At 35.3% G+C, this 23,599-nt stretch overlaps 1 protein-coding gene across 2 annotated transcripts in view; it reads right to left on the bottom strand.

Moving 5' to 3' along the window:
- Positions 1 to 23,599, bottom strand: part of LOC109599876 (transducin-like enhancer protein 4) — a 123,348-nt gene that overhangs the window by 45,801 nt on the left and 53,948 nt on the right. For both annotated transcript variants that reach the window (XM_049965758.1, XM_049965759.1), the window contains one exon: positions 4,130 to 4,267. In XM_049965758.1, the coding sequence (XP_049821715.1) occupies positions 4,130 to 4,267 (138 nt within the window). The remainder of the gene's footprint in view (positions 1 to 4,129; positions 4,268 to 23,599) is intronic.

The raw sequence follows: 23,599 nt of genomic DNA, 5'->3' as shown, positions 1-23,599 counted from the left end.
AACGAATAACCTTATACAAAATTACATTTCAGAAAATATTAAACAATAATATAATTGTGTGTGTGTTATTGTGTCGCTATAGAGTGTAAAGGGGGCAAAATTGTTTCCTAAACACATTTTAAATTCGGTTCAGCGGCAATAAAAGTGGCCGACTCCGTGCGGCACTTGATACAATCTAGACCACCGAGTGAGTAGTTTATTTTTATCGCCTTCAGCCGCCGCCATCAATCTCGAAATGTAAAAAGAGGGCAAAGCGGAAGAATTGCAGAATTCGTGGCATCGTTTCCCGCACGTCGTAAAAGAGATAGCGTACCAAAAGAAGGATGCACAAAAACATTCCACTTTGCGAGGCAATGGTTTCAGAGGGTAAAACAATCAGTCTATGTCCATTAAAGGGATGGATACGGAAACAGGAATTCTCCTAGCGGAGTTCAACATGGTCCTTTAAGCTTGTAGCGCCCCCAGAGACACAACGTGAAACGCGCCGCCGCTCACAACCTCTCGGCTGCTGCTCACTGATGCTTGTCGCTCGTCGCCGATATTGAACACAATGCTTTAGGCACCCGGAGGTTTATGTCTTATTTGCTACTTTATAACGAAACGTAAATTGGAATTGAGGAAATATTTACTTCGTGAACCTATCCACCAGTCCTGCTTCAAAGTAAAATATTTACTTGCAGCTCAACCAACTATTTTGTCAATTGGTGTTTTCGAAATTCAATCTGTCAACGTATCTGACTACGCATTATGTATTAAAAAGTTCATGAAATGAAACGTACAATAAAATTGAATCAATTATTAAAAATTAATAGTCGATTAATTTTCCCATTTGCATTATTTCATTGTCGATAAAATGTTCCCCTTGATATTTGTAAAATATGATTTCATTAGTGTTTTTCAGCAACACAATATAATTTGTAACGAAGTAACAAAATCAACATATAAATTCAATTGTACCACCCACGGCATTTCCATAATAAAATACAATCAAAATAATATTGTTTGCACAAGCTTTTGCGGCGAAGCTTGTCACCGCCACCGGCTTCGACGATCAATAACCGAATATTTTCAATAATTTTAATTGAAATCGCGCTAATTGCCCCGATGTTTATGTTGCGTCCATCGAAAATTACGTGACGACCAGCACAAGTACATGTACACTACATTGTGTTAAATGATATAATTATCGTATCCCCTTTAATGTACCACTTCACACCCTATCTATTACAAAGCCTGTTTGCAATCTGTCCGTGAAACGCCACTTACAACTATGAAACTCTCAGTTACACGATGCAATTAAGTGGCTTCTTACAGTCAAAAATTTGACGTAAACAAAACTGTTTAACAATTGTATTAGTAGTTTTGAACAGAAAGAAAAGAGTAGTAAATTTTAAAGTGGTTTTAATATATTTATTATTGTAGAGAGAATAGCTGCCGTATATTCATCCAAAGTGTATATAAAAGATGATGGGTTGTAACACATTTATTTTACATAACTGGAAAATATAGTTGTAGCGAAGTCGATAAATAATATGCGACGCGTCGGGTGTATCAATGTTGTTTACGAGTTTGGCGTGTATATGCGCGGTCCCAAGTTTTTCCATAAAATTCCTGAAAGCATCTGGCTTACACGTCTGCAATATATTCTTTATCGATTGCAGCGTAAAATAAGATTTCCAAACCGACCCTCTTCCATATGTCTGGGAGGATGAAATTTCTCGACTCCACTTAATTTTCCAGTCGGGAATAGCAGCCTTCTCTCCCGATAAACTCTAAAGGTGATTGGAATGTTGATTAGGTGGAGAAGAGAGCAAAATATCTGGGGATTCGCGCTCCCCTAAGCCAAAACGAACGGGGGAAAAAGTATATTAATATTTTATAGCTTCCATAAGTTTATCGTAAAAGTCTTATAAAGTTGAAGTACGGGCGGAAGTGTGCTGAAAAGAGACCATAAACTGCGTGCATTGCTGTTTTACAACGTCGTTTTTTATTGGCTTTTTATCAAGAATTCAGTTGTTTAGTTTTTAGTGTTCCGATCCGTGTACATTGTACTTTGTAACCATTTATGTGTCATTTTAACTATCCATTTTTTAGCCGCGATTTTTATTACCCTCTAAAAGCCACTTTCAATATTTACGGGTTGGCACACTTTAATAATAGTACGGTAATTACATGCTTAGATTATTATTACAATTATTTACTGTTACAGACAACAAACATTACCACATACAGGACAACCAAAAAGTAAACCTAGTAAATAGTTGTGATGAGACCCACCATTTAAAATTCCCAGGTGATGTGCAGAATGATAAAACAGTAAATCTGACGCAGTATCAGGCGACATGGCGGTTTTATCATCCCTTTGCGAGGGCGTGAAACAATTTGCCGCTAATGCTCCAAAATAAAATAGTCCGTATATTCAAAGGGGCAGCTTGCCACGGCAACTACAACGTTTCCCAGAGCTTCATCTTCCAGGTCCAAAGGATAAAACAATTTGGCGTGCGCGGCCGGAATACGAAATGGCCGTGTCCCCGGCGCGAAATAAGTCGCACACGAAACGACGAAGTTTGCTCACATCCACTTTCGTCGGTGGGCCAAGGGGGTTAACCGCGAGAAGTTCCGCTCCAGCCGTCCGAACAAGAATTCCATTCTTGTCAATCCACTCGACTTCTTTTCATTCTTATCATAAGGTTTGCCTCGTCTACGTGCATGAAATATTTATATCTGTATTTCGCAATATATTTTGCGATACGTTTTTCAACGAACAAATCTCATTCCCGGGCCTTCCTTCCCGCTATTTTGCATCACAAGACCACGCCAACTAGTTATTAGATTTTCATGTGCTGGCTTTTTTTTTGTTATGCCCTTATTCAATTCTAAAGGTAGAAATATTCCAAAATGAAATACTCGAGATGAAATTTTAAGTCTAATGGAATATTTTCATTTAATATGCATATACGAATATTGCACTCTTTGGAATTTTTTAATATGTTACGTTTAAAGGTTAAACGAGCTCTATTTATTTCCACAATGGCTTTATTTACTCGATATAAAGTGTGCCGGTGCTGCACTCCTCCTTTTACAACTTGTGATTCAATTTATTTCCAACCAATATTTTCAATTTTATATGTATACGTTACTCCTGAACACGCTGCACCCATAGGCTTTTAATGATTCTTAAATTTCTCAAAATATTAAGTATTTGATTTTATTTTTTAAAAATTTAATAGCCTGTACTCCAAAAATATGTAAAAGAAAGTTTCATAATTTTCTAAACTGGTATTATAAAAACAAAAAAGAAAGATAAAAAATGGATGGAACATTCATTCATTACGTGAAAATAAATAATTTATATGAAATTTGAAGATAATGTATGTATCTTGTATTATCATCAGTTAGATGCTCAAACTTGTGTAATAAATGTAAATAATTACAAATTAATTAAGTGTTTAAACTTGGATATTTATCTCATAAATTTCAGTCGAAATAAATTGAATTTACATGACTTATTAGAAATACTGTTTTAAGGCAATTATCTTATTATCTGTTCCCAATATTCCCAACACGATTAGAATAAACAAAGCATAGTAAGTATTATTTACATTATATTCCCGTGTTAAGATTTAATGAAGAACTGTTTATTTCTCGCATTAAATCCACTCCCTGCCATTTTGTATTTATTCAAGTCTACAGAAAAAGTATTTGTTTAACAAATTGCTATAGCATTTATAGGAAAAGCAAACTCACAATAAAAACGAATGGGTAAATAGAAAACACATTCTAAGTAAAGCTGTGTTTGTTTGCTTTCCAAGTTTACTACTTGTGTATGTGTATTTGCTTAAGTATATACCTAACCTATATTATTCTTCGGAGTTCATGGCAAACATTTACACACAATTTTACAGTGTGTTCGAACATGATAAGTTCTTTAATAATAACATGTTACGACTCGTTTCAAAACCACTTATAACCGTGCCATGATATAGTTTCTTCCAATTAAAGCTCACACAAAACACGTTTAAGTGTCACCCGTAGACAAAAGGACACATTAAGACCCCCACGAAATGTAATGGCCATAACGCCAAGTTAGGATGGCCCAAAATTTCCTGGCAATAACGGAAGTACTTACCCCAATTATGGCATTTAATTCTGTCATGGTAACTTGTTTTGCCCTCTCGACAGCGGTGGCAACTTGCTGTTGATGCTCCTGCGATAGAAAGGGCAAAATTTGTGCAATAATGGCGTTCAGTCTCTTGGCAATTTCAGTCTGAAACAAAATAAAACGATCGTCAGTAAAAAAATTACAAAATCACGTTCATACAATTTTTTCGTGCATGCCCGTAAGTGCGATAACATGGAACAGTACACAAACTACGTTAAAAAAGTGCCACTAAAGGCTGCACAACGCCTGGAAATACCTTTTGTGTTAAAGTAATTGTGATGTTAAAAAAGCAGTGAAGCAGGAGTGAATTGAAGGATTAACACAAACGAATGTCAACACATTTATATCAATGATGCCCCTGGACCGTGATCCTTGAAAAATAAATACGTCCTGCTGTTGTAACTTTTTTATACTTTTTGCGAACTCCCTGCTTTCGCTGACGAGTGTTTACTTAGCTTTCAGTAAACATTGCGTCGTTCACTGTTTGTTTTTCCAGTTCAGTTGGCAAGTCTGATTCTGGCTTTACAATATTCCTCCGATACGCTTACATAATTGACAATCGAATCCCATCCCTCTCGCCCATTGTTCCAGTTTCCATTTTTGCACCGAGAATTAAAACTGCATGCTCCCGTCAATGCAACTGCGGAATTCCATCTAAATCACTCAATAACAGATCCCGGGAATTACTGAAAAATTTATTTTTCCCGAGAATAACAGGCGCACAACGGATGCAAATCTTATTCCTTTTTCAAAATCATTACCAGAACGTCCGGATCAATTTACAGTAACGTTAATCCGATTAATGTATTTAAAATTCATTGTAACATCGTAAAAATGTGACCTAAATAAACTGTGACAGCGCTGAAAATACGTTCCAGAGATTATGTTGATTAATTTTATTTTCGCAATTTGCATTTTCTAATTGCATTAGACCTCCGAGCACTCTCTAATATCTTATTCATTTGTCAGCATCCAGTCTTTATTGTAGCGAATCGAGAAGTTTCGCCCCAACTAATTTAAACCACATCATGCCCAAGCGCTGTCGTTTTGCTTATCTTTATGCAGATTTTCCCTACCGGTAGATTTAAATTTCAATTGTCACTCCTGCACGATACCGACTTGCACAATGGCTGAACCTTACTATTTAAACATTTACTGTATCGATCGGTCTCTTGCCAAATAAATGATAAGGTGGTTTTCGCTACGTTACGTTTTCAAACAACAATACACATTCTAACCGAGGAACGACTGCTCCTCTATTATTTGCCAACCCAGGCTGCATACAAAGTGTCACCCAGTTTTTCTGTAGGCATTATTAATTTATCATTTGGGAAAGGCTCTTACAAAAAAACTTCCAATAATCTTTATCAAACGTAAAGGAAACGTCGAGCAAATAAAAAATCACTTTGTAACTTTTTACCGAAAATAATTGCATCTTGAAGGCGAACCCCGAGACGATTGCCGTCCTCTTCCATCGCTTTTTCTCCAACCACACACGTACTTATTTGTCAATCCTCATCCTTGGCAGTTTGCAAAGAAAATTGCTCCGCATGTAAGACACATCTCTGGAGAATATGGCGGACGGAAGGGGATGGCGGCATCCCCCTTGGGCCGTCGCGGAGCTGATACAGGGCTCCACTGGGCTTTTTCACGAACGCTTCGATCTCATCCACGGCACGCGTTTTATCTTTCATCTCTTCGTTCCCCGACAAGTCCAAAGGATTCGGTTACTTTATCTGTGTTTGTGCACCTTTGATTGATGCCAGTTTTTTTTCTGTTTGCTGAAAGTGAAAGTGGCAGGCTTTCTATACTAGTCGAGTTATAAAAGTATTGTAGACAGAAATTAAAGCGGATCTGTTTCCGGTGCTGAACATAAATATTGATCTTCTGATTTAAAAATGTAAATAGCAGCACACCATCTAATCAAATCAGCCAGTGGGATCGGAGCAGTGCCGGTCAGCGCAGTTATTTCGACTGTGGGAAGAGTGAGGACAAACGGGAGCGGGAAGCTGAATGCGGCAGCTAATCCGTGGTCTCATGGGGATTACGTTCAATATTAGCAGTTGCAATAACTGTAACCAAGGATACCGCACACTCCAATCGGTTACCGATGTCCGGATTTAAATCGCCTCTTGTTTAACTTGTTCAATACTTATTTGATTCCTGAAGCGTCGCATTTATTCTTAATGTAACAGAGATATATGATAATAACGTTTAAATTAATAGGATTAACACCGAATTTTATGATACACCCTCGTAAAGCGATTGCCTCGTGAAAACACAATGCGGCCGTCACTAATTTGTTTTCTTCCTGCTGAGCGGCGTCGGTTAAAAATCGAGCAGGCTCGCAGGAGAGGAGAGAGCGGCTGTTCGGAACGGCGAAAAGTCTCAGCTGCACGATAATTATCCAGCCAATTACAGGGCAGCGAACGGTGTGAGTTTGAGCAGCAGTAATTAAAATCTCAATTAGTGCACCCTCTCATTTAGTTACGTCAGATTTTAAACATTAAATGCGCACGACCGGGCCAGGTAACGAACGCCCGTCGCCCTTTTTCTTTTTTCCATTTCATTTTGTCCTCGCTCCTGGTCTCGCAAAAGTGCAGCACGACAATACTATTAATTCATTCAAGGAAAAACTTAATTAAAAATAACGCAACGCCGTCCTCCATTTTAATTAGGAATTGCATGTGGTGCTGTGCAATTTTCGTTACGGTTATTATTGGGGTTTAGAACACCTAAACCGTCGTCATTGCGGTAATAAGATTTTTCTTATCTAATGAAACTAATGCAATTACTTTCGCAATACTCGCTGTTGGATTAATGAGCCATGTCGTTTCATATTGGTTATTTCGAAACATAGTTAAGAACATTCGAAAAAATACCTGCTAATGACAAAAGGAAGAAGGTGTCCCATAAGAGTAATCTTTTTTCTAGTATAGTGGAATAAGTAATGTAATTAATTTATTAAAGAGCCAATACAGAAAAGTTTATGTTACAAAAGCAAATATATTCTTACCTCAAGGAAGAAGGTTATAGAGATATTTAGAAATAATTTCTTCTTATAGTGAAAAGAGAAAAATTGTCATTTATTAAAAAGCGAAGGCAGGAAATGTTAAAATGTAGAAAATTGAAAGAAAAGGTATGTGAACTCTTAGAGACACGAATAAGTAAAGTGGTCAATTTATTAAAGAGTCATGAAAAATAATGTTAAAGTGTTGGAAATATATCCATACATTAATAAAATAAAGCAAGATATGTGAGATATTATAGACACTTAAAAATATATTCCTCCTCTAGTTGATTAATGAATTTATTAAAGAACCAAAATATAAAATGATATGGTATTTATTGAACACTTCAAAAAATACATTTATACATCAATAGAAGGAGGAAGAGTATATTTACTAACAGTCACTTTAGAATACTGTCAAAGTCTATTAAAGATTCAAGGCAATTAGACAATGAATTATTAATAATTTTAAAATATCTTCTTTCTCTAGTGAACTATTAAAGTCATTTAAAAATATCTTCTTTCTCTAGTTGAATAAGACTTAATACAGAGTTAAGACGAAAATGTTAAAGTATTATAAAGAATTCTTAGAACTACTTAGTAAGAAGCAAATATTACAAATTTATTATTCTAATTTCACAGATTTGATAATGCCGAACATGCACACTTTGTGCAACGTAATATATTCAATGCATCCGAGTTTTCCAGACAAATTTCCAATTTACGTTGGAATGGTGCAGCGGCAGCAAACAGCGTTTAGGTACGAAATGGAGCGCAATGTTTATCAGCTGCACGGCGCATTCAGTAAACGAATTGCATTGTATTTTTGCGACTTTCTTGTTTGCATTTTACCTCAGGATACATGATAAATGCAAAAGCAGAACTGGAATATTACCTGTGCGAGATTCTATTCCAATATTTATTTTGCCCAGACGTGTGTTGTTTTTAGAGTTAATTAACCGATTTAATTAAACCGTCCGTATTTTCAGGAATTTGATGGGTGCATCCAGCAGCCTGTCATTTACCGAAACAAAAATACCGATTGCAACTAATACAAAATAAGTTGAATTTAGTGAATTGATTTAACATTACAAAATAATCCGGTTGTTAATAACGATATAAATTCATAAGGGGATAAAGCGCGGATTAAATCCTGAATGGAGGTCCGCCCCTGCACTTTGTCCTGCTGACGCGGTCCAGGCAACAGGACAGCCGCGGCCATGCGGTCACATCGGCAGACCGCGGCAACGGTGACGTCACGTGTCGGTTAACCGCTTCGATGCGGCTTGTGGCCATATTAACATTAACATATGTAGTTCCACTGCAATTTGACATAATGCATTTGTAAGTGCTGTCGCTGATAAATGAACAACATATCAATATGTTTACATTTGCTAACAGGCGGCGCGGATTGACAGGCTCGGCTGCCAACGACCGACTGCTGCATTTTATAACTTGTGAATATTGCAGGCGGTTTTATTGGGGTTGATCAAATATGGATCGCGGTGTCATTCAATGTTAAATCGAGCGTGGCTCGTCTGCCTTTATTAATTTCGCATTCAGGTGCCAAAATCCCGACTCGGCAGGTTTATTTGTTGAATTTAGGGTGTTCAATTCTTAAACGGTTATATTATTTAGAGGCACTTTAGTACCAGCACTGATTGACTTTTACTATTAATGTTGCATACGACTAACATGAATTAACAATCCACAAATCAAAATATTTATCAATAATAAATATTCGAGATTTGCCCGAAAGCCATATGTTAAGTTTCTAAAATATACGTCAAACTAAGCAAATTTGAATATCTATTAACTTTTTTAATTTTATTTTTAATTTAGATCACATTTATAATTAATATTAATAATTTTATTTTTTAAAAAATTTAAGAAAATAATAAATTTAACTGTTTAACTGATGTTTAAGCACCATCATTATCAAAATCTATGACAAATATAAAAATTATATACATTTAGTAAAAGTAAAAATTATTAAAAAAAAAAAATAAAATAATTTAACTGCGTTTTTCTGATGTTCAAGTATGGTTATTATCAAAATCAATTATAAATAAATAAATTATGTATACTATTAAATAAAAATACAAAAAAATATTTTGGACTTGAGTTCATCGTTGTTGTTGTTCAATGTAACTTGCCTATTATCATTTTAAAATTATTCAATACACTTTTAATATATTCATTTAAAAAAATATATATATTTTAAAATGTTACCTACATACTTTTAAATATTTATAAATAAATTAATAATTTTTGATTAATTTTAACAAAATTAGAATTTGTTTAGTTGTGCTTTTGTGATGTTCAAGTATGACCATTATCAAAATATAGAAATTACCTATACTTTTAAGTCCAATAAAAAAATTAAATTTTAGATAAATTGGTTGTACATTGCAATATTTTATTTTTGGAAAAAATATTACCAGTAGTACAATAACGCACATAAGAGATATTTAAAATAATACTGAAAAATTCAATAATAAATTAACATTAAATCATCTAGTGTCAACTAATATGAAATCGACCTTAGCCGAGGAGCCTCCCCATCCAAAAATAAAACCACTCTCTAAGATATTTGAACGAGTGTGGCCGACACCGATAAAAAAACAAATTAAGCGTTCCGCAAAGTTTATCCGGGTAAAAGTTTGTCTGTTTACATTCAGACTGGTACACGTAGCTAGCGTTCCTAATAACAACCGTCTTTCTATATGGCCAAATATTGACACTCCGTGGTCGGTACACACTCTGTCTCGTCAACTCCTTCCATCCCTTCAAACGACGTGACCCCCCTCCACCCTCGAAGCCGGGCTTCCCCTACGGCCCCGTCGTTCAGTCCCCCCATACTCCAGTGTGTACTGTCTCCAAGAGTAACCCTGAACAAACTGCCGGCTGCCATTCGATTGGGTAAATTATTTGAGTTGCTGAACTAACAAAACTAACGGCCCGGTGTTTGCATTAGGTATTATCTGTGATGAAAATGTGCGCCCGCTTATCTATAAACAACTCAACTTATGTGCCGAACGAATCCGCCACGGATTTATTACAGGGGATGTCGAGAACAGCAGATTAGAACAATGTTTGAAAAGTGGTGAATGCGCCAATATTTTTCGATGTTTAATATACAACAATACGAAAATTGATAAAAATAAATGATAAATATATAAGAAAAAAAATAAAAATTGACATATACTTCCAGTTCCCCCGTACATTAACTGACCCGAAACCACCACCCGGGGCGCAGTAATAAGACGTCGGTCTCGTCGTAAGAACGACCGAAGCGTCGCCCCGTACGGGGGGGACCGTCGGCTGACGCGGTGGGACGTGGGGACCGAGAGGGTTGGTGAGCGGCCGGAACATGGCGCAGCGGCGAGAGAACAACGGGCCAAAGACAAAACCGCAAGGGAGATATATGGATGTAATTAGATAAAGTTCTGGGCTGCGGCCGAGTTAATCTGTTCCACGGTGATCGGCTAAATTATGCATGCGCGGTCGTCCCGACGCCGCAACCGACGTCCGGCGGCGCTCGCTCCGTCGTCGTCAATTAATGCAACCGCATTTACACTGGCTCCGCCGGACCAACACCGCAAAAGGTCGACGGACACTTTACGTCAATTTGCATTTCGGGCTGGCGCAATCTTTTCCAACGGCAACCCTTATTTCCGGTGAACGGTTATAAAAGGAAGAAATTGATTTCTTTTTGTAAATAATCATTTAACATACTAATTACAATTTATGCAAATTTAAATAATTAAAATTGCCCCTCTATAATAATTATAATCAAACATCGTTCCGCGTCGAAACGCGGTAAAGAGAGAACCTAACCCTCGCTGCTATCAATCACCATCGAGTTAAGTGATATTATGGCGTTTTGCCGCTCGAGATTGCCGGCATATTTGTGTTGGGCTGTGTGCGTGAAATAGACTGGAAATACGCTCGTTCAGATAAACCTCATTCTTGTGTGGTTTCCTCAAGCCGATGCGGAGTTAATTAACAGGTTACAAATGATTTACATAATTCATAAAGTGTTTAATGTGCGCAGACCCGTTTAATTTGTGCTCGGATAGGATTAATTAATTATATAAAATCAAACTAGCAGCTAATTATTAAACTTGAGATTACCGAGAATTTTCGTCTAGCTTCCGGGTTTCTAACTTATTTCATGAATTTTTAAAATGAGCCGAATCCATGTTAACGGCCTCAGACAAGTGAGTGAAAATTATAGATGTGGGGAACTGTTGTTTCCAAATTGCTTACGGCAATAATGACTCTATTAAGGGGACCGCTCTATTAATCTTCTAATACCTACATGTTGTAAACCCACGCTTACAGTGGACCACTAACACAACAATTGAACCGGTCTAATTATACTCGGCTACTTATTTAGTCTAGACAATTGTAGTCAATTATTTGTTGACTTTGCTAACTTTGATGGCAATTAATCATAACGTACATACTACGATTATTACAACTGACCTGCAAACAAAGAGAATGCTGATGCCAAAGCGTTTGCGTATTATCATCACCCCGGAATATTAACCCAAAATTATTTCAGTCGTTCAAGTGTAAAAATAAAGCTCAATTTTGCAGCGGAGTGAGTAATTATTCCAAATTATATTTTAATCACCGTATTAAAAATTCGTAATTGAGTTAGATCTAAAATTACAGTCTGGTCTTTAATTTTTACAGCATCACCTGCGAGGTACGGATTTAAGTTAATAACTGGCGCTAATCAGTGGCTTCCAGTATGGCGTCTAATTGCATGTTATTATAATTAAACGAGTAATGGCCTTTAATTTCCCGTCATCATCGGATTTCGCGAGACCTTCGCCCGTAATAATCCAGCGATGATTCGTTATGGCGTAAAACAACAAACAACCGGACTTTTAATGTAGTAATGCGCTACGTTAACGCCATTTGTCACACGACCGTACAAAAGATCACGTCCCGGCGGAGTAATAACGGAAACACGTAAGATAAAAGTGGCACAATCCAGCCGGAATCTTTTCATATACGGCACTCCGGAACAAAGTATCCCCATTTAACTTTCGATATGTATCTGAAATCAGCGGGAACCAGTGATACGTGATATTATATTCTCCTGTACAATGTTTGAACAACGTATTCATGGTATGTTGTCGACTGCACGATTCACTTGTTCGTGAGTTGAATACACAGGGATGTTGGACTGTTTTCGGGGAGTTTGGAAATTGGTCGGCAGTAAACTGCACATAAAAGGACTTTTATGGTGCACAAGGTTCCCCGGATTAAAATATTAATGTATTCCAGTCAAGTACCAGGAAAAGTACTTGGAAAGCCTGGTTTAAAAATTCTTAATTGCTGGGTGCATATTTTATAAATTCAGTTTATCTGTATATCATTTTTGATTTTTAACAAAATTCAATGTAAAATTAGATTTTTTTAATAATAAAAAAAATTAATATTTTAAAATAAAATTTTTAATTTGATTTTTTATTTTATCAACAAATATAAAATAATAATTATATTCTATATTAACACAAATATAACAGATTTTTATGAATAGATTTTATATTTATTTATTATTTTGAATATTTGCTAAGAATCACAATTTACTATTATCTAAAATAAATTAATTTGTTTAATTTTTAAGCTAGTTAATTTTGAATACAAAAGGATTTGAAGAAAAAAAGTTGAAATAAATGAGATATTTAAGTGACTATTTTAAAGTAGTAATAATTTTAAAAATCCTTTTAAATATTTTATGATTATGTACAATTTATTTTATTTTATCAATAAATACTATAACTCATTTTATTTACTTTTGAGGACGGGTTTTATATTTATTTAGTAGTTTGAAAAATATTTACTTACAATTAAATATTTTTAGGTTCAAAAAATAAGTTTCTATTTTACAACTGTAATAAAAATTCATTTTTATTTTTAATTAATACCATCTCGATTAATTGTTAATAAAATAAAAATAATTAGTTTTTCACTTAATATGAAAAATATCAATTATTTTTTTTCCAAATGATAATTAAATATTAATAATTAAATATTAAAGATTAACCCCCACAGTATCAATATTTTCCTTGTATAAATAAAGTCTAAACTAGCAGTTCCGTTTACTTACAAAAATATTTGAAACAAATTCAATTAAAATTAATTATTAAGGAACTCGTTTACTTTCAGAGCTAAAGAGAAATAATGAAAATAAAAAATAAAACAATTGGAATATTGTTTTCTAAAGTAATAATGGTTGTATTCTTGTCTTGTTTAATGATTATACATGTTTTATATGCATTTTGTCATTAAATACCTATTTAATTAATTATAATCTACATTACATACATTACATTACAAATGATTAATTTTTATAAATGATTTTATTTTTATTTATTACAATGAATAATATTTACTAGATATATCTATATCAAAAATATTAGAACTGGCCCAAGCCATAAAAGTGGTGTGTGTAACAAAAGAAATCCTTAATCAGCGTCTTTGAGAACGTAAGTGAGATTCCGGTCGGTCACGATCCGGATTACAACAAATTAATTTACCGTCGCCAATTGACCCAATTGCAGTGAGTATCGGGGTCTATTCCTGGCATCGGGATACGGTACCGGGATGTCTGCGCGGATCCCCATTCCCGGAATTGTAATCCCGGCCACGTACTCAACCCATTACCGACGGGGTTGCAGCCGTGGCTTGATTATCGTATTATCAGAGTGTATTGTAGCGCACTTAATGCGCCCAAACAGACTTATTTGCTCGTGTGTCTCTTGTATAGAGGAGGTTCAAGTGTGCACTTGTGCGATGCTTTTCCCTTTCGCCGTCTCTCTCGCGTACGACGCGGACCCTTGGATTTTTGCTGACTTTTAGAGTGCTCCTTTCTTTCCGACTCTTTTTATTGTTGTGCCGGAAACTCAATTGCCTCTTATTACACACTGCTTTTGTTAACTTGATTAGTGACTATAAAGTGTTGTACACTGGAACGGGGCTTTTTTATTGTGCAGGTTTCAGAGCACTTAGCGCTCAAGATATTTATTAAGCGGGTCAAAAGGGGTGGCGTCGTCCAACATTTTTACAGTTAATTCATTAAAAACGATTACTGTTCGACCCCTCGTTTGTAACGAAATACATTTTCCTTATCGGGCAATTAACGAGATTTAATCCAAAAACATGTAACATTGTGATATGTACATTCAAACATGTACAGCAATATATTATAACAACGTCCACGAGGAATAACCACTATCGACCAATATTAAATAAACCCATAACCGCGTATTAGCAGGTACGTAAACGTCAAATAATTATATAATTACAGCCAACTTCCAGACCCGCCGTTACATTAGACTTGATTGCATGCCAGACCATAATTACGAAACCTCTTTCATTAAAGCCCGCATCGAACTCCCAACGTCCATAAATAGTGGATTTTACTGAGCCAACTATATTTTAATTAAAAAACCAAACCTACATGAATTCGCAACGTCGTTGTTGTTGGCGCGGTCGAGAACCACTTGGATTTTGCGTGTAATTGCTTCAATTACAGATAAGGCTGCACCGGTCTATCTCTCTCTCACCCTTTGTCTCACTTGCTCGAGTGTTAATGGTTAATTTGGCTTATACCACTCGTATTTCAGTTACTCTAACTTACAGTCTCTACTATTTCAGTATTATGTAGCAAAACAATTTAACAATTTAAAGAGCGTGTCATGTGTTAAACAGAAAAATTGCATTTGATTTTCAGGAAAAAAAAATTTACAAATTCAAATATGAAATGAAAAACTTAATTCGAAATATTAAGTAAGTCAAATTTATGGCAAAATATTTTCAAAAATACTTCAAAATAACTGAAAGATAAAAACACTTTTATAATTATTCTAAAAAATTTAAAGTGTGTTCAACGAACCGATATAACAAATATAAAACTTTACAAGCGAGATTGTGAAGATCAATCTGGAAAGAAAATATATAGTTTAAATAAAGAAAAACATCAGTACGACACTGTTGATATCGGATCTTGGTCTGCATTCGTAGACATCGATTGAGACTAATAAAATACAGAAAGGAAGACGTATTGTTTGTCGAGTACTATTGCCGTTCTCGGTTGGGGGACGACCGATTTCGCCTCAATATATTTGCTGCTGTCTCACTAACAAGACGTTAGTGCGGATTTCAATATTTGCTTTGATCTAGAGGAATGTACCAACGTGGTATTGCATTTTATTTTTGATTTCACAAAGTGTATAAGTATATATATGTCGAGTTTCATGCGATTCCGGTCATACACACACACTCGCATAAACGCTAAAACAGTTCTTGATACACAAACATGGCATGTTACACGAGGACAATCCATCATTTCATGTATTAAGTTATTAATAATGCGAAGTACGGTCCCCTCTATAAACAGAGAGATTATTAGAACCTATTAGTTAGTCCGGAACATGCAACGCGAAGATTATAATGGACTTACAAGTGGTTTTGGTTAATTACCTCGAAACAAACCGACCGCATTCGTAAACATCAAATTCTCGAACCCAACCTCAACCTGTCGTTTAAGATTGCCAAGCGCCGATAGCGATTTTTTTTTTCTTTGAGCGTTTTAAAGTAAATTTAGACGTGTCAAATTTAATCACGTCCTCGATGCGATGGGGAAATTTCGCACCGCATTCGGAACTGATTCATATCGGTTCGCGGAACGACGAAGCGTTTTCATCGTTCACCCTTCTGGGTTGATGTGACGAGGGTGGCCAGTGGCGTGGAACGGACTTGCACATCACACAGCCAATATAGGAGGTTTTAAAACCCAGTTCTGGAGCTAGCGAAAACCCCACGAATCTAATCAAATATTCCCTTTTCTTGTTTGTACATTGCCCCGCTGAAAATGCTGAATTTGACAAATGTTTGATGTTTTCTCTTTTGGACCCTGACTATAATTTTATTTTGATGAAAAAACTTTAATTTAGTGTAAAACGTATTTATTATAATTAAATATTATCTTGTTAAACAACATTATGTTGCGGAAACGGCTGAATTTCACAAATATTTGTTGCTTTTCATTATCGCTAGTCAAAACAATATTATTTGATACAAAATTATGATTTCAAGTCTTTAATAAATTATTATTTGTAGATACAAAAACCAATATTTTAATTTAATTTTGTTAATCAAACAGAATATTGTTAATCAACTCTTGAGAAAATATGAAACAAATTGTAACTACTTATTTTATTTTGCTGAAAATGCTGAATTTGAGAAATAATCCATGTATTCTTTTATGGATTTATTAATATAGCTTCTAAAATGTATTTAATTATTTTGTGGAAACCATTTGGTTTTATATTGGTTTACTTTGTATCAAAATAAAATTAATCACTATCACACAGAATACTGTTTACCAACTCTTGAGCAAACATGTATTTTCCCAAAATATGAAACGAATTACGACTGCTTACAAATTGAAAATATGTTCACATTAAACGTCACACGCACACCCCACACACATCACAAAACAAACTCTTGATTACACACGATGTTTGCATGGACAAATAACACCACAGCCACGTGTTTGCACCAAATGCGGAGTAAATCATTAAACAGAAAATGACCAAAAAATATCCCCCGTTCGGATGCGCGACCAGTCGAACGTAAAAAACAGGACTAATAAATACAGTTCGCCGAATAAAACCTGTAAAAATGCAAATTGGATCCAATAAACGATTGAACGGCAACCCATATGTTACTGTCGAATTTGTATGTGTGTGTATGTGTGTGGCCTGCAGAAATACGCCAAACACCACCGAAATTCGGATGTAGAATGACCCCATAAACATCGACTGTCCCTCTAAAAATACACGATATTTTTATGCGTCCCGGTCCATAACGGAGAACAGTGGTTTTATTAACCGCAATCGCTCCCCTAAAAATTGCCGGAGCAACGCGGACAGGCAAAAATGAATTTGCAACACAATGATGTTACGAGAACAATTTAATTGATGTTTCGACTGCGTTTAATGTGGGAAACGGTGGAAGTTAATGTAATAAACATCTTAAATAATACAATATATTCCTCTCTACGAACGCGCCAATTCTCTGAGGAGCACGGCGGTTTTATTAACCGCAATCATCCCGAAAGATCGCCCTTCAATTCGCAAAGAGGGACGCACGGGGACATGGAGGGAACAAGTTAGGGGAGCGAGTGTTTTATGTATGTGAGCCCCTGCACAAGGGGAGGCTTATCAGCCATCGAAACGTGACCTATCATTATGTTAGTATTCGCTTATGAGGGTAGCAAGCTGTTTGATTATTAATGTGTGATACGGTTAGATTGTGATTGTTTCTTAATTAGCTTGATACGGGAATGTGGCTTATTGTTTTGATGCATTTTAAATATTAACTAGGGACATTTTATTAGATTAAAGTCATACATGTGTTCTATATTTAATAATTAAACATTTGTTAAAGACAAAGAGGTTAACTTAAAAACCAATATATATATTTATATATGATAGTGGTCTGAAAAGTATCCGACCTTACAAGGTCTACTTTAGTGAAAAAAGAACTATTTCAGAATTTTTCTTGATTAGGTCGCATCCTTTTGGAACTACCTTCGTTTCTTTACACTTGAATAATAAAATGTTCATTACTTATTGATATATTCTAAATGTATTTATCCGTTTGACGATTTTTGAATGAAACTTTTCACATGATTCATCATTAATCCCATTATTATACAAACAGCCGACTCAAATAGCAATGAATATATCGTAATCTAACCGAGTCGTTAAAACAGTGACCGAGAATAAAAGCGTATAAATAACAATGTCAGAAAAAAAATTGTAAGCACACCATAATTGGTGAACATTTAAATTAATTAAGGCCCATTAAAGTGGGGTCTGTCGACGAAGCGGGCGCAAAACGTGCGAGATAAAAACCGAGGAGGGTTTATTTGTACGGGGGCAGGAAATCGCGGAGGTGAATCGAAACCCTCTACGAAAGTCGAGGGCAAAAGAGAGTTTCGGGAGGAAGGAACATCGATTTGCACGCTCCGTGATCGCATCAGCGGCCACTTTCTCCGGACCGACGGCTCGGCATTACACAAAAGCGCGTTTCCATCTCTAGTCTTCGGTTTTCCTCTTCTCTTTTTTTTTCTCTCCCCCTTTTCTCCCTGCGGGTCTCTACCCCTGTCCCCGCCGACACATCATTCTTGGGCCATAAAGACCCCTTGTTAGACCCGGCGAACGGTGTGTTAAGTGGATCGGTAATAGATTGTTTCGCTTCGAAATGTTTATCCGGAATTTTATTTTGAAAAACATAGATTATCCTCGAAAATTTTAACCATACATTGGCAAAACAACAATTCATAATTCACACGACATAAAACCCGACTAGATGGTGTCGTTTTTTCTTTCTGCTCAAGTGGTGTAACATGCGCCGAGGGAGGAAAAAGCGACAAAGGTCATTCCACACCCGATTAGAGACCCAGAAAAGTGTAAATAAGCCGGGCAATAAATCCAAGGCGCACCACGGCTCTATGGTCGCGTTCACGCTCATTGCCTCCTCTATATATTCGAGTGGCCGGGCGATGCGAAAAGGGGTCGTCGAATGGGGGATGGGGTGAGTCGACGACTGCCGACACATGCCACTTCTCGCCCTGTAAACACGATCAATTTTATGCCGCTTTCCTTCCTGGCATTTAAAAGCTTAGGAACCAAATTGATTTTGTCAAATATCACGGAAAGGTCCCCACGTATTTAGGGGATGTTCACATTTCACGCATCTGAGTTGATGATGTCGTGATGTCGGAAATTGGGTTATTGAAATTTTTAATCTGCAGATATATTTCAAACTATAATATTATTATTCTTATTCATGTTGAATTTTATACTGGCGCATCCACCAATTTTGTGACCATATAACTTAAAACAATATTAATTTTATAAAATTAATTAAATTGTTTACCAATTAGTACATGCACCAGTAAATCTAATTGTACAATGAAAAAATAAAAAATAATTATTTAAAATGAAATAATTATCATTAAAATCTATTTTTGGCGCAGTCAAAAGCTTTAACAAACATTTTACAAACTCTAAATACAATAAACTGCATTTAAACAACAGCTAAGCAGTTATCAAAACAAATATTAAAAATATACTTTAATCCTGATGAAAGAGAGAGAGATTATTCAACATTTTATAAAATAATTTCCCTGATGTTTATACAACGATGTAAATAATTAAAATTTGTTTACTGATTAAGAGGAAATTTTTATTTTTTATTTGTGCAATTTGTCACAAAATTTGTTTATCATATTTATATATTCTTGGGAGTAGTTTAGCAATTAAAAAATAAATTAAACTATAAATTGTTTCCACGGAAAATTGGAAATAACATAAATTGTAAAATAGTAAATTTTTGCGAAGAATATAAAACGGTGTCAGCATTGGCAACACTGTGCGACCAACCACACAGTAAACTTCCTCGCGGGTGCCGGAAACAACTCCGGTTCCGGTCTCGAAGTCGCGCATTACCAAAACTTTTATATCCAGGCACGTTTATCAACTTTACTCTCGGTCCGACCGACTGAAAAATAATAGAAAAAAACTATTTCAACTTTTGATTTCTGCTACGTTAGCTCTTATGTAAGCGGTTAATGTGGAGATTCTTTCCGGATTCGGTGTTTTATTTTCTGGCGAATTTATTACGCTGCAATTTGTGAGGTTTATTTCGGCGGTAAATATGCCATTACGATTTATGGCTATTGCACAAAAGTTTCGTAAATTGTTTTAGCACAAAGCAAGGTTTAATTAAATGAGAATAATCCAAATAAATCACATTGATAATAACCACTTTGTGCCATACCTAGGCGCGAGTTTTTTTAATAAATGAACACTCCATATCTAAACATTTAAATATGTTGAAATTAAAAAAAGAATAAATTAAAATTTACTGCTTTTGTACTCATTAGTTATTCGAATATATAAAAATATTTTTACAATTATAGGCTCTGCAAAAGTATTTAAATTTAACATTTCAGAGAATTATAAAATATAAATTAGTGTGCAATATTTATTTATCATGTAAAATATTTTATAGTACACTCGAGAATTACTTTAGCCGGATGTGGTAACTGAATGTTTTTATAAAATATTGAAAACTCCTGTCCGCGATTGTGTGTATATGCAAATTTAATTAAAAGTATATTAAAATCAAATAAATATTTCAGTACATGAAATATAAAAAATAGAAATTCTGTTTAATTATGTTCCACACTAATTAAAATATTCACATTACTTTGAAATAACAACGATTTAATATGAGTTAGTGAATTGAAAAAATATATTTCAACAAAAATATGAATACGCTAATTCAGTTTGCGGCGAAAAATATGAAATAAATAAATTTTATAAATTTTCTTACATATAAAAAATTATTTATATTATTTTATTCATATGTATTGTGTTAAAAACAAAAAGCAGCATCAGCTCCATTAAATAAATTTTAGAAAACTATAACAATCTTTTTATTAAAAATAAACGTCAAAATAAATAAACCCCATATTAAATTCCTGTCATAAAAAGGTATTTTTCTTTTATTTAAAAAAAAGTGATATCACATACATGCATACATACATAAATGACGTGGACGTCGATAATATGTGAAAAACAAATATCTTGACACAAGTGGAATATAAACTGGCTGCAAATGGCCCTCTCAGTCGGACAATAAAGCAGTGAGGGTTAACACCCAGAAAAGTGGCACGTGTTTTCATTTTTCCAAATGGCACAAAATCCAATTTGCCCCGACGCGAATTTCTCAATGGAAAAATTGTATTTCGACGAGATTGAGTCCTCCATCAATACATATATATATATATCTATATATATATATATATATTTCTAGGCTTCTCGTGTTTAACAGACATCATTCGAACGACACAAAAAAATGACACGGCACCGAAACGTGCGAGTTTCCCTCGGCCGTTTATTTCGTATCATATTTATTGCGGTCTTCCACCAAAATATTGGAATGTTGACAGACGGATTTTCCATACAAATTTGCAATTGTTAAGGACATAAATATTATTGGATTTCAGTGGGAAATTCGTTCCCCCAAAACAATAAGAAATATTACAACTCGAGTTTCGGTCAAAGTTTTTCTTTTGTACACTCTGCACGCGATTATATTTCATGTTCACCAAATAAAGAATACGTATCTTACCGTTCGCAAATAAATATACATATATTGTATGTTTTAAGATGACCTAAGCTGTATTAATATTTGCACTAATCCTTGTGTATATTGTTTAAACAAAGACGCAGCAAATTCACCCTCGAAAATTTATTGTGCGAGATAATATTGACATTCTGAAATATTAAAATACAAACAATTCGGATCGTCCAAACATTTATACGTTGACTTGCCGTTGCGCAAACAAGACGAAAATTTAAATAAGCGACTTAAAGCCAAACATGGAGCCACGAGGGAGAGAGCACCCGACATTCGCCGTGTCTCTGGCCGATAAGAAAAACCGCACAGTGGGGCAAACATCACAAACTCCACAATGTTGCGACATTAAATCCAGTTAAATAATTAAAATAACATGTTCTTCAGAAATTAGAACAATGTGAGGGACCCTTATGGTTAGAATTGTGAAGAAACAAAGGAAATCTCTTTGTAAATAGACAATGTTAAGTTGATACGACATTTTATAATTGAAACAATATTTTTATAGTCGTTTTTGTTGAGAACAATTCCACGGTGCGACCGAGTGGGTAATTCTGTTGCCGACAAACACATAATACTTACATATGCAAACAGATGTGGGTTCGAGAGTCTGGGGTCTCGCTGCCTACGGCAATTAACACTGCTGCCTCCAAATCCCGCCATCACCCTTCCCCCTCCCCATTTATCCACGCCGATCCACGCTTGTGTTTCCACCCTCTACTCAAACACCAACCGCTCTCTGGCTTGGCTTCACACGTGGACTGATTAAATTCTAATAAGAGTCAAAATTGTCAACTCGAACGCCGTCATCCGTGACGTTAAATATACGAATACATGTTTAGTTTATTATTGCGACGACCTCAGTTTCTTAATTTGACATAATTTGTATCTTGTGTACGGGTTATATCGACCAATATTTATCTCTAGTGGCCGCAGTAATGCGTCCCGACAATAAATAACCGGGTAATCCGAAATCAGATGCCGCATCGTTCAATTTCCTCGGCAGTCACCGACGATGGTACGTAATAATTTAGTGGCGTGGTATTTCCTCCGGCGTGAGTGTTTTAACGTTGGGCGGTGGCGGACGAAGGGGCTTATCGACGGGGGAAATCCGCCACCTGCCCTCCTCCCAGCCACCTGGCAAGTCGTCGCCGGTATCAGATGGCGGCGATCGTTTGTAGCCACTTCTGAGGGGGATGATCCATAAACACGGAATCAGTCACTGCTAATGTGCATTTCGGGCCTGCTTTCCCTTTCATTAACCCGGCTAATAGGTCTGAAATGCTGATGATCGAGCCGGGCTGCACCGACGCTAATCATCCGTCGTCGCCCGTTAAATGTCACGCCTTAATTTACCGTGTTCTAAACTATATAGAACCGTGAAAAACTGAGGCACGTAAAATTGATTCCACACGTGTTTGAGTGCATCTAGATTTGTCAACACAATTTGGGGATGTTTAAATGTATCGGGAGGCCGAATAGGTATACAAAATCAATAAAAATGACACTGGAAAAGACGTGCCAAATAATTTAAGGTTTTTAAAATTGCCGCTACAGAGCTAACTCATCACTGACTCGCAAGAAATATTAAATATTTTTTCTTTAAAATATTAGGACTTAATTTTTTATTAAAATCATTTTACAGTGTCTCTAAAAAATAAAGTGGAGGTAACGCATTAGATATTGACAAATATAAGAGTCCATAACTCCAATTTCTCCCAATAAAAATTGATAAATATAATATAAAAAAGAAAATTTTGCCAATTGATTAGTTAGACATCAAAAAAATCAGTTCTTATAATTTATGAATTAAGTATTTAGATATTTGATATTTATTTTGAGAATATTTGCCATAAATCTGTGTTGGTGACGCCGAAAAGTTAATTTTACTACTCCGTTCTCTCTTTCATATTTCATAAATATTTATAAGCTTTCTTACATCAGTCGTTAGGGGTTAATTTTACCACTTTATAAAATTAATAAATTTAAAATGGTCGCAAGGGTTTAATTCCATGTGAAAAATATTTAATTAATTATTTTGAGAATAGTTGGCGTATAATTTTTTTAAATAATTTTACTACCTTAAAGTATTTGTAACAAGTTCAACATTGAAACAAAAAAGTACTTTCCCTTGTCATATTATACTATAAATACTATTATAAATATATAGTGGTTATTGTTCATCA

Source organism: Aethina tumida, chromosome 3 (assembly GCF_024364675.1).
Source record: "Aethina tumida isolate Nest 87 chromosome 3, icAetTumi1.1, whole genome shotgun sequence".
Taxonomy (NCBI): domain Eukaryota; kingdom Metazoa; phylum Arthropoda; class Insecta; order Coleoptera; family Nitidulidae; genus Aethina; species Aethina tumida.
The sequence above is the reverse complement of the archived record's forward strand: the minus strand, read 5'-3'. Positions and strand labels throughout refer to the sequence as shown.